The sequence below is a fragment of the Citrus clementina genome, unplaced genomic scaffold (assembly GCF_000493195.1).
Source record: "Citrus clementina cultivar Clemenules unplaced genomic scaffold, Citrus_clementina_v1.0 scaffold_6, whole genome shotgun sequence".
Lineage (NCBI taxonomy): Eukaryota > Viridiplantae > Streptophyta > Magnoliopsida > Sapindales > Rutaceae > Citrus > Citrus x clementina.
In genome coordinates, this window is record NW_006262139.1 from 15,861,032 (window position 1) to 15,873,682 (window position 12,651).

General features: G+C 36.6%; 3 protein-coding genes and 1 long non-coding RNA gene across 4 annotated transcripts; 1 reads left to right on the plus strand and 3 right to left on the minus strand.

Moving 5' to 3' along the window:
- The first annotated feature begins 1,150 nt into the window (after nucleotides 1-1,150).
- Nucleotides 1,151-3,005, plus strand: LOC18038901 (protein NRT1/ PTR FAMILY 5.5). The gene is made up of 3 exons (XM_006429256.1): nucleotides 1,151-1,372; nucleotides 1,499-2,058; nucleotides 2,156-3,005. Exons 1-3 carry the CDS (start codon nucleotides 1,151-1,153, stop codon nucleotides 3,003-3,005), a joined length of 1,632 nt encoding a protein of 543 aa, XP_006429319.1.
- Nucleotides 3,006-5,363: 2,358 nt separating this feature from the next.
- Nucleotides 5,364-5,876, minus strand: LOC112097277. Its single transcript, XR_002904943.1, has 2 exons — nucleotides 5,761-5,876; nucleotides 5,364-5,634 (listed from the first exon to the last, which is right to left on the minus strand). It is a non-coding gene; the product is annotated as an uncharacterized LOC112097277 (long non-coding RNA).
- Nucleotides 5,877-6,939: 1,063 nt separating this feature from the next.
- LOC18039890 (protein NRT1/ PTR FAMILY 5.5) lies at nucleotides 6,940-8,901 on the minus strand. The gene is given in 4 exon segments (XM_024182581.1): nucleotides 6,940-7,834; nucleotides 7,911-8,452; nucleotides 8,562-8,776; nucleotides 8,874-8,901. Coding segments are annotated over 4 exon segments (1,680 nt in total).
- Nucleotides 8,902-9,849: 948 nt separating this feature from the next.
- On the minus strand, nucleotides 9,850-11,924 carry LOC18039891 (BTB/POZ domain-containing protein At3g09030). Its single transcript, XM_006429258.2, has one exon. The coding sequence runs from the start codon at nucleotides 11,699-11,701 to the stop codon at nucleotides 10,283-10,285; it is 1,419 nt and encodes a 472-aa protein (XP_006429321.1). The 5' UTR covers nucleotides 11,702-11,924; the 3' UTR covers nucleotides 9,850-10,282.
- Nucleotides 11,925-12,651: the final 727 nt, after the last annotated feature.

Below are 12,651 nucleotides of genomic sequence, written 5' to 3' on the forward strand. Positions count from 1 at the left end.
TTTTAAAATCCCAATTCACCCTCCTCTTGGGTTGCCTAGTTAGCATTTCAGGTAAGTGGTAAGTAATATAAGTCGCATATTTATTGATTTTAATAGGGAAAACTAGTTTAATCTAAGACAAGTACATTTTTCTTTTGAATTTAAATTAATTTTAAGATTTGAAAAGAATCAAATATGACCAAATAAACTTATACTTAATGACAAGAAAGACGAAAGAAAAACTAGTAAATATCAAATATACGCATGATATAGTTGATGATATTTAGAGATACAATTAATGTAAAATTTTATTGAGCGTGGAATTATAAAAAAAAAAAAATTGTTAAAATAACAGTGAATTAATGGCCATCTCCAAAAAAGAAGAAAAATCATCTAATCTACTTCTGATTAGATTAGCGAAGAAGTGATATTTATTTCAAAATATGTCAGTTATACTTTGATGTAATTTTAAAAAGGGATAAAATTGTAACTCTATGACATGGTTTTCATAAGGATTTTTAAGGCGTGCCAATAGCATACTCTTTGTATTATTATTATTATTATTGTTTTTTTTTTGGGTCACTCTGTATAAATATCATTTTTCATTATGAGTCAAGGGAGTTTATTCTATTTTAGTAGAATCTTCTAAACTTTGTTATATGCTACTTAGGACATCAATAACCAGTAAAATATTCTATCATTTTCACAACTCTTTTAAAAATGTCAACAAAAAATAAATTTTTTGACAAATCCTTCTTGCTATAAATTAGACCCCGCAATTCAAAAATCTTGCTAGTCTCGACGGTTAAGATCTTGGTATATTTAATAGAAAAAGTTTGGCTTTTTTTTGTTGATCTATTCTTCCTAGGAATTGTGCAAGCTCTTTAATTTGTCCATTTGGCTAGTGTGGAATTAGGATCAAATTCACTACAAATTTCTTTAATTTTGTAAACTAGCTGATCCGATACGGTTTTTAAAATCTATTTATTTCTTTATGCAGAAAGAGATTGCAAGTCAGACAAGCACTCCAAAATGTACTTGGCCATTAAAATCGTAGGTAACTAACAAACCAGCATGTGTATTTTAATGATCAACCCAGTTAGAGTGTAATATATATGTTCAGCCTGCAGTGCCTGTTTCTAAATATCTGGTAGTATTAATGTATTCTTCAATGGCAGCTCTTCTTTGGGCTGACTGTCTGGCTCAATTTGTCATGTGGACGATGATGGAATATTTAACAGAAGTATGGAAGATTAGCGTGGTGCACGCTGCTGGGATTGTCAATATCTTTTCAGGCCTTGTCCTCGTGTTGCAGTTGCCCATGCAATATCTTGTGGACACCATCATCAGCAAATATTGGATGCTTGTGTTCTCCAGTCTTGCTTATAGTGTCGTAAGTTAATTAGTTTCTCCTGTAGTAATACACAGAAATGTTTCAATCCAGAATTTGGATTTTGTTAAAGTCTAACCATGCATGTATAGCAGTAGCTTAAATCACAGACAAGGCTCTGATCTGCAGGGCATCGGCTTATTGACAATGTCAACCCCACCCGTTCTAGCTGGGTTTGTGGGCACCTGCAGTGAATACAAGCCTGAATGCATCGTCGAGGGACACAAAATTCTCTTTTACGCAGCTTTAGGTCTATTAGCCTTCGCAAGTTCAAGCTGCTCGGTCGAATCCACAGAGTTTGCAGAAGAACAGCTTGAAATTGCAATAAATGAACATATTTCCCTGTCTTTAATCCAGCGGGAATTCTTTAAATTATTATTGTTCATGGTGCCAGTCGCTGCGATCATACCAATTTCTTACATAAAGCCTTGGAATCTCAGATTTGGGGTTTCAGCAATATGTACTGTAATAGCGACACTTCTTTTCTTAAGTGGCACATGTACTTATGAAAATAAGGAACCTGAAGGGAGTCCACTCACAAGTGTATTCAGAGTATTTGTAGCCTCTACTACCAAATTATTCTATAGGCTCCCGAGCGATGCCTCTGAGCTCTATGAGGGCAACGACAATGATGATTCCTTTTCTGACAGTGATGATTCCTCTTTTGTGCAACCAACTTGTGGCCTCGGGTAAAGTTTTGCACTCTCTCTATAGTGCTTACCATATCCGCCATTAATCGTACTTGACAACTAGAGATATTATATTTAATTAATTAATATTTTGCAGATGCCTAGACAAGGCTGCAGTTATATTACCAAACGGAACGATAGAGCAACAAGAGACAAACAGATGGAGACTATGCAGCGTTACAGAAGTTGAAGAAACAAAACGTCTTTTACGAATGATTCCGATTTGCTTAACCTTCATCATACCAGGGGTAGTTTCTTCAATTGGAAACACTTACTTTGTTGAGCAAGCGGACCTCTTAAACAAAAAAGTCGGAAACTTGAAGGCCACTACTGTAATACTCTTGCCGTACTATAACAATGTAAACAAAAGGGTCGCTAAAATGTACACAGGGTGTCTTCTCTTGTTTGCTTTAATGGGAAGGAAAAAGTATGTTCATGTCGTGGGATTTGCAATATCAATGGTCGCAGCAATACTATGCTGTATAACAGCAGCAATGGTCGAGAATCGAAGGTTGGATGTTGCTAGAAGCCATGGTTTAATTGACAAGCCTGATGCTGAAATCCCCATGAGCCTTTTTTGGTTGCTGCCGCAGTTTTTTCTTCTGGGATGCTTTGATGGGATCCGTGAAAAAAGCATCGATGACTTCTTCACTGATCAGTGTCCTCGCTCACTGAGCAAATACGCGACACTCTTTTCTACTGCTGTTACGGGACTAGGAGTTATTGGAGGTGTGCTATCTGTTTACCTTGTGGGAATCATCAGTGAATCGAAAAGGAAAAATAATTGGTTTCAGTTCACGCTCAATCACAGCCGTCTGGATAATTATTACTGGGTGTTGGCTGCATTCACAGCAGCCAATCTTGCTGCGTACATAATCTTGGCAATGTTGCTTCCTCTCCGAGATGCGAGTTCTGAATTCCTTGAAAACTTCCTTGAAGATGCATAAGGTCGTCATCAACAACTTGTCTGCTGATGTTGTTGATGTTTCGCTTTAGAGTTTGGTTTAATGCTCCTTGGCTTCAAGTTTTAATGTAAAACCAAACTTATGTGTCAACAATAACAACAAGGTAATAAGGCATTAAGATAGAACTAAAGAATGCAAGTTTGAGAATTTCATTTAACAAGCATATTGTCGGTTTTTTTTTTTTTCATTCAATTAATGCACAGCCTGCTGAATTACAGTTAAATGGAATAATAAATATATTCATTTTGTTGCGTCGAGTTTCGAGTTTTGATGAAAGAGAAATGCTAAAGGTCGGGAACGCTGAGAGAACACTGAGAGAAACGGCAGCTTGTGCTGCCGTTTCGTGTTCTCTCAGCTCCCCCCCAACATGACTAAGAAAGCGAGCCCCCACGTGAAAAAATAAATCAGCTCAAGTCACTTTTACCAAAAGCTGCCGTTTGGCCCGACACTCAAGTCACTTTTGCCAAGTGAATTCTGCCCCCCACGTGAAAGTTTAAGTTCTCTCCTTGCTCATGACCAAGCAAAGCTAAGTTTGAGTTCTCTCCTTGCTCCTTCACTCGTTCACTTCTCCTTCGTTTGTCGTTCACTTCTTTACTCATCACAAACCATTACTTCAGCTCATCCAATCAGTGAATCAGTGGCCATTACTTCAGTTCGTTCATTTCTCGATCTAGATCTTGAAAATGATAATGTGTTTAATTTAGAATTTTTTAGAAATCTTTTTATTTAAATGATATGTTTGATTTATAATTTTTTAATTTAAATGTACCTGCATTTACTGATTAAATGATAATGTGTTTAATTTAGAATTTTTTAGGATTAAATTATTGCTGGAAAAATTTATAATAATTTATTCTTAATTTAAATTTTGTTTGAACATAGAATTATTTTTAATTTAAATTGTGTTCGATTTATAATTTATTTAATTTAAATTGTTAGAACTTTAATGGATTAAATTATTGCTGGAAAAATTTATAATAATTTATTCTTAATTTAAATTTTGTTTCCACATTGAATTTTTGTATTTAAATTGTGTTCGATTTATCATTTTTTTAATTTAAATTATTAGAACTTTAATGGATTAAATTATTGCTGGAAAAATTTATAATAATTTATTCTTAATTTATAATAATTTATAATAACCTATATACCCAACCCAAGGTGGTGTGCACAATCTTTATCAACCATTTCCTTATACTTGGCAACAAGTAAGCTTTTATCTAAAAATCACAATTTGTTAGTGTACACTTATATTTTTTAATTTCAAAAATCTCATATCAGGTTTTAAATTTTTACGTATTACAGCAACCACTCCCGCCGTATGCTTTGCAACCACATTATCCTTCTCATTCGATGACGTACGAAGGATCTGGAAGTTTCCAACATTTGCTACATCAACAACATAATGAAGACAACAATGGATGTGATTGATGTTTGAATTTGGTTAAATCGAACTAATTACAGTAGCTTTTTTTTCTAAATTGCTTCTTGACAAGTGAACCATCTTTATGGAGTAGTTGTTGTTGACATTAAGTACGGGCAAGTATAGACAATTTCAAGGATGTTTTTGTTGTGATTTGAATTTGGGCATCTTGCTTTTTGTTTGCAATATGTCTCGATAATGTTGGTATCGTCATCATAATGAAGACAACAATGGATGTGATTGATGTTTGAATTTGGTTAAATCGAACTAATTACAGTAGCTTTTTTTTCTAAATTGCTTCTTGACAAGTGAACCATCTTTATGGAGTAGTTGTTGTTGACATTAAGTACGGGCAAGTATAGACAATTTCAAGGATGTTTTTGTTGTGATTTGAATTTGGCCATCTTGCTTTTTGTTTGCAATATGTCTCGATAATGTTGGTATCGTCATCATATACTTAATTCTTTTATTTTCAATCTTTATTATTTGTAGTATCGTCATCATATACTTATACCCAACCAGCAGTTTTGAACAAATAATTATCAACCAAAAATTTCAACAAAATAATTATTTACAAAGTTACCAACAATTATCCAAAAATAATTATCAAAAAGTAATTCCAAACAACATAATCACTCTTATTTAAATTACCAAACAAAATTATTAATTATTAAAATAATTATCAACAATACAATTACCAAAATAATTCCCAACAAATAATCACTCCACAAAATAATTACCAAACATAATTACCAACAATTATCATAAATTAATTATTAAAATAATTATCAACAATACAATTACCAAAATAATTCTCAACAAAACAATCACTCCGCAAAATAAGGAGTGCTGGATTTCACAAGCATCAGAATTCAAGAACTAATATGAGAAGAACAGAGAAACAAGGCTGTTTCTCATATAAGAAAGTTAAAAACTAATGAAATTGTTCAACTCTGTGCCTTCCAAATCCCCCCAAAAGGGAAAAACCATAAACCTCATAACTAAACATATAATAAACCAAAACCAAGACCATTAAGCACTAGTCCTTTATTCCAAACATCCAAATCATAAGGATTAAGATTTTAAGACCCAACTGAAACATGAAAAACAAAGGCCTTGGACCATCAACAAATTCAGCTTTATGCTTGAGTCTTTGCCATATGGACGATCAAATCAATCACACGGGAACTGCAAAAGAAAGGAACATGTCAAGGACGTGAAAAGCTATCATAGAACTTACTTCAAAGCATCGGTAGGGAGAAGGGGGGAAAAAAAAACAGATTAGAACAATCACAAAGAGAAGATTTACATTACCTGTAACCCCATTCATTGTCATACCAAGAGACGACTTTCACGAAGTTCTTGCTCAAAGCAATACCAGCCTTGGCATCAAAAATGCTGGACCTGCAAAGAAGGAAGAAGGAGTGCTGGAACGGATCTGTTGAAAGCGAAGAAGGAAAATGATTTGAAAGGGAGTACTTTTTCTTTTTCACATGGGGGACAGATATCTGTTACTCACGTGGGGTGGGGGGGGAGGTGAGAGAACGAAACGGTAGCACAAGCTGCCGTTTCTCTCAGCGTTCTCTCAGGGTTCCCGATGTTTAGCAGCACTCTTGATGAAAATGTCTGTTTACACGGTCTCATCCTTTAAATGTTATTTTTATTTGAGTTGGACTATTGGCACCCCTCTAAAATTCTTTTAAAACCCCCTTTTGAATTATACTAAACCTAATGCCAAAATTACTCTTATTTCTAAATAAACACATTTAATTTGTGAATCTTTTAATTTTTTTTCTCACTTCTCACAAATGAAATTTTTATCGGTGATAAACTTCTTGATAAAAATCAATGAATCAAATAAATTATCTATAAGATTATGATGTAAAAAGTCAGATAATTTTATCAGAATGTGTTTTATTTATTATCAATAGATTGTCTTATTTATTGAAGAAAAATTTATAGATAATTTGAGGAAAAAAAATTACATGTGTGAGTGTGATAGTGATAGTATAGAAAATACAATTTTTTTTTAAAGAGAAAAAATACAAAAGTGAAGTGAGATAAAATAGATGTGAGATGTATTAAATTATTTATCTTAAAATGTAATTATAATAGAAGAGGGATTTTAAAAGAATTATGTAAGGGTGCCAATAGTCCAACTCTTTTTTAATTTTCTTTTTGGGAGCTCCATAGTAGAATATATATCATTTGGGGCATATATATTTAATTTTGGAGTTATAGTAATAACAAATAATAATAATAATAACAATAATAATTAAAGCTATCATAGATATATACTGAGGCTTGGCTGCTTGATTTGGCTAAAAATTGAGGCTCAAAATGGCCTCGATCTTATGACTACAAAACAAATAATAATAATAATAACAATAATAATTAAAAAAAAAATACAAGGATTGCCCGGTTGCCCTGACTTGTGAGATGAGAAATCTTAAAAGTTAAAACTGTGAAGTCTTGAACTATGAAATCTTTTGCTCAGCAGAAGCAACAACATTCGGCATCATCCTCGAAAGGCCCATCAGTTTCTTCAAATTCAGTCTCTTCAAGATTTTCCAACCTCGAATCTCTGAAAGCATACAATATTGCAACAACAATGAACAAAACAAGATTAGCAGCAGTAAGTGCAGCCAATACCCAGTAATAATTATCCAAACGACTCTTATTAAGCGTGTCTTGAAACCAATTCTGCTTCCCTTTCCGTTCACTAATGATTCCCACAAGGTAAATGGACAGGACACCACCCATAGTTCCTAATCCTAAAGTACAGCTGAAAATATGTGCCACATACTTGAACAATAAGGGAGGAAACTGATCAATGAAGAAGCACGCAATGCTTACTTCACAAACCCCATCAAAGCCTCCGAGGAGTAAAAACTGTGGGAGCAACCAAAACATGCTCATAGGGATTTTATCATCAGGCTTGTCAATTAAACCGTGGCTTCTAATAACATCTAGCCTTCGAGTCTCCACTTTTGCTGCTGTTATGCAGCATAGTATTGCTAGAACCATTGACGTTGCAAATCCAATGGCAGGAGCATATTTTTTGCTTTGCGATTCACCAAAGGAGTTGAGAAACTTTGCATAGAGGTTAGTGAATTGTGTCCTTGCTATGTCATAAAACAATAAGAGTATTGGAAGAGGGACGCTTAATTTTCCAACTTTTCGGTTTAAATGGTCTGCCTGCTCAAGAAAGTAAGTAAACCCAATAGAAGAAACTACTCCTGGTATGATGAAGGTTAAGCAAATTGGAATCATTCGTAAAAGACCTTTTGTTTCTTCAATTTCTGTGACTCTGCATAGTCTCCATCTGTTTCCTTCTTGCTGCTCTAGCGTCTTGTCCGGTAATATAATTGCAGCTTTGTCTAGGCACCTGCAAAATCCAAATATAAAGTTACTAGTTGTCGAGTATATCTGCGTGGATGGTAAACACTGGAGAGAGTACGAACCTGAGGCTGCGAGTATGCTGCACAACATAAATCTCATCAACATTATCTCTCTCATAGAGCTCAGAGGCATTCCTTGGGATCCTATAAAACAATTTGAGTGCAGAGGCTACAAAGACTCTGAAGACAGTTGTGAGTGGACTCCCTAGGGGTTTCCTACGTCTATAAGAACAAGAGCCACTTAAGAAAACAAGTGTTGCTACCACAGTAAATATTGCTGGAATCCCAAATCTGATTTTCCAAGGCTTTATGTAAGGAAATGCTGTAAGTGCAATTATAGGAACTAAGACCACCCCGCAGAAGCTGAAGAAAAACAGCTTGGCGGAACGCATGGAAACTTGTTCTGCTCTCGAATCTGTCATTTGATCTGCCATGAACCCTCCAATTGAGACCAAGTGACCTGACATTCCAAAGGCTATCAGACCTAAAGCTGTGTAAAAGAGAATTTTCTGTCCCTCGCCGAATCATTCAGGCTTGTATTCACTGCAGGTGCCCATAGCCCCAGCTAATACAGGTGGTGTTGACATTGTCAAGAATCCCATACCCTGCAAAACAGAGTTGTTTGTGATCTAAGCTACTGCTATAATTAGGGCACGCTTGTACTAGTTGTGATTCAGCTTGATTTTGAAAGCGCTATAAGAGGAACTATCGTACAGCACTATAAGCAAGACTGGAGACCAAAAGCATCCAATAGTTACTGATGATAGTATCAACGAGCTTTTGTATAGCTAAAGGCAGCATGAGGACAGTGCCCCAAAAGAAATTGACAATGGCAGCAGCACGCACTAAGCTGATCTTCCATACGTTTGTTAAGTATGTCATCATCACCCACATTGCATAGGCAGCAAAAATATCAGCCCAAAAAAGAACTGCAATTGAAGAGAACAACAAGAAATTGAGAAACAAGCAAAGATATTATAAACATCGGGTTTATTATATAATAAAATACACTAGTTAGTTTATTACATGTGATTCGGCCAATGGAGGAAAGCATTTCTAAGTTATAGTGTCACTCGCACTATCTTTCTGCAAAAAGAAAGTGAAAAGTTACAGAAAACCCAGATGAGTTCAAGAAATTGTTAAAAGGAAAATGGACAAAGAGCTTACACAATTTAAAGGAAAAATGCAAATAACTGAACCTCAAAAGAGAAAAAAGAAATAATGAAGTGGGCCTGTTGAGACTTGGAAAGATTTTGGGAATGCAGGGTCTAATTTATGGGTATGAATGATGTCAATAAAGAAGCATCCCAGAAAAGCGTGATGTGGTTAAGAGCGATGTCGAAACAATCTCTTGGTTGAAATTCTGCTCTGCCAAGCTTTTTCAAAGGAAGATCCGAGTTTCCCATCTCCCCTTTGTGTGCATATCTCTAATAAGAAAGACATTTGTGAGATGCTCATCATATGTGCTTTGGATTTTATGAAGTAAACCAATTGACTTGGATATTAAGCGAAAGCCAATCTAGGGGCAATGTGCAATATATTCACACGGCTGCTAGCATGGCTAAATTCATTTTTGCTAGTTTAGTTATTATTATGATTATTTCTTAATCATTACATGCAAAGAAGGGAAAATTTGTGAGGACAAAGAGTGATACTTTTGAAAGCAATCCCTGGAGAGATGAAAGCTGACCATACCGCGTTTTTTTCCCCATCATTTTTCCTGTTTGGGATTGCAAAAGTCCATAATAATTGAATTTGGTAATGGGTATTTTGGTATACGATATCTCCCTTCTTTGCTGAATAACTGCTAGGCATTGACACTGACTTGGAAGAATTCAAAACCCATGTCGTGTGAAGAACATGTATCAAAATTATGATTCGAAAATGCAAGCATGTTGCTATCAATCCCACGACATCTATTTTAAATTTCTCAGCATACACACTTCTCTTGTGCCACAGCGTTTTACTAGTGAATGAGGGAATGTATAGGCGCAATGGCGGGTGAATGGAATTGTGAAGTCAAAAAAATAACACACAGCCGCACTTTTGCAGCAGAAATGTAAGAAACGAACTTCCATTAGTTGACAATATACATCAATTATCAGTGTGCTTGCAAGTTTTTGTACTTTGTAGCACATCCCTTGAACGTTCCTCCTAAGATTCTCTCAAGCCCTCACACATACGACTTTAAGCGGAGAAGGAAAGAAAAGGATGGTTCTGCTGCCCAAAATGCAACCCTAGTTTATATGGGCAGAGATAAGTAGTCGCCCTACCTTCAAGGTGGACTACAAATTAAGTCTAAAATCTATAACTCAGGCTTCCTCATTCAATTCGACAAGAGCTTTATTTTAAAAATTCTCAGAATTTGTACAATAACACTACAAAGTCTTGTACAGCATTTGTATCCAACAATACACACACAAGTCCCCAGATGATCACAAAACGCAAACTACCCCAGAAAGATTTGAACTCTCCCACACTTCGATGCCCTCAACGTCCTCTCTACTGACGAACAATCTATTCCCCCCGGCATCGATTCTACTAATTGCACCCCTACCCGAATCTTCTGCTCTATCCACAAAATTTCTTCTAAACAATCCCTCACTACAACTTCTATTTCTTCCCTCTCGAACTCTTGACCAAACTTCTAAGCTGCCCCCTCTCCCCACAAACACTTGATTTTTGTAACAATGTATCAACTTGTTTCCCCCATTATTATTACCGTTACTACTAATCATGCTGGGATTCTTGTCCTCCATATATACCCACGGATCTTCCCCTAAATTACGTAAGTCTGCCATCGCTATATCCCCCGACTTGGAACAGATTTTAAACAAAGTCAACTCGTCAACGTCCACGTCCACGTCCGCGAACGAGTCACCGAACCTAGCGCTCCGTCCCGAGCCTGGCTCGTTTGTTTCCCAAACCACCTCTCCCGACCGCGGGTCCCACATTCGGACGTAGCCGGAATAACCGAACGCCCCCCACGCGATGGCGCTTCCGAGGACCACCCCCGTGGCTGGGATCCACGTGAGCTTTCCGACCGCCATGTTCTTTGACGAGGCTCCCGATTGTCTGCCGATCTCCGACGAGATCTGGAGCGTTGACTTGTCGATCAAGAGGACACTGTTCTCTTTGTGCGGGCAGACGAACGACGAGAACACTGTGGTTGGCGAGTCGGCGATGGCGGTGACGGTGGCTCTGTAGATTCGCGGATCGCTTGGATCCGTCCAGTGAGCTGACGCCACGTGGCGAGAGCTGGAGAGATCGTAGAAGTGGATGCCCGAGGAGTAATCGGAGCCGACGGCGGCCACGTCGGACCAAACGTGGCGGATCGAGGTGATGTTGTCGAGATGCGTACGGACGGTGACGGAGTGGGAGAGGTTCCAATCGTAGACGGATATCTGGCCGCCGTGTGCTATCCAAAGAGATCCGTCATCGGAAGAGGCTGTAAAGGTGGAGGGAAGTGCGTCGGCTGCGGGACGCACAGTGGAGACGATTGAGGCGTCGATGCCTTGGAGCGGCGGTGGAGACATCGCCGATTTTAGCTGCGAATCGATGCCGTAGTAGAGGGCCTCATCGGCGAGTTCTTGTTTGGAGAATCGGGAGGCGGTTGAAGGGAGGCGATTGGAGCGGAGCAGAGAGAGAAGAACAGAGAAGACGTCCGGGTCACGGTCAATGAAAATCGGGTTCGGTTCGTCGCTTTGGCGGTTCGAAAGAGCATACAAGAGCGAATCTGGACCGCCCGATTGGATCGTTGATAGGGTTGTTTCGAAGAGTTTGCCTCCAACGTTGAGCTTAACTCGGTCGCCGTTTTGACGGTCAGGGGTATGATCGGAATTTACGTTGTCCATTTCTAGGAGACGGCGGCGTGTTTGTAAAGACGTTTAAGACACAGAGTGTAATGGGGAAGGAGGAGGAAGGTTTTTGGTTAATTGACGGTAATGCCCTTCTTTATATAGCTGAGCCGATGAACTTGTAGCTGTGTTGCTCAATTTGAGGCTGTGCGCCGGAAATGTAACAAAAATCATAAATCATAATCTGCATTATCCGCACAGATTTATTTTTATTTTTTTATTTTTTAAAAAATGCCGGCCTATATATACAGTAACCAGAAATTTGATGTACAGGGCAAATTTCTAAAGTTTTTGAGACAAAAAAAAAGACAAACAATTAGACATTCCAATTCTAGCATAAATTATCAACATATTAAATTTATAGGCATTATAACGTATTTTAAATTACATTTATTGCGTTTTCTCTTGGTTTAACAAATTGAAATCACACCCCTTTAATGTAATTATCCCACATTAATTGTATAAAATGAAACATGAGTGGGGCTATTTGAATTCACCGATTTATTTTCTACAATTTCTTTTTATTTAAGAATTTTATTATCTAAATAATTTTTGAAAAAATTACTTAAATTTATTCTTTCTTCTATTTTTCTTCTCAATTTCACAAATTATCATTAATTCATTTAGATATATTCTTTTAACTACAAATAATTGATATCATTAGCTATAGAGGAACAAAACCCACCATTTAAAAATGAATATCAAAAAAATTTTATTAATCATGAAAGTTAATGAATATTAATAGATTAATTTTACCAAATGTAAAAGTTAATGAATATAAAAAATTTTCTTATATATAAAAAGCATGAAATATAGATCATGATATATTAAGAAAAGTTAAAAAAAAAAGAATTCAAATGAGAGATAAATTGAATATTTAGTTTATAGAATATGAAAGTAGAAAGAGAATATACAATTGTAAAATAAAAAGAGAAACGGATTAGTGA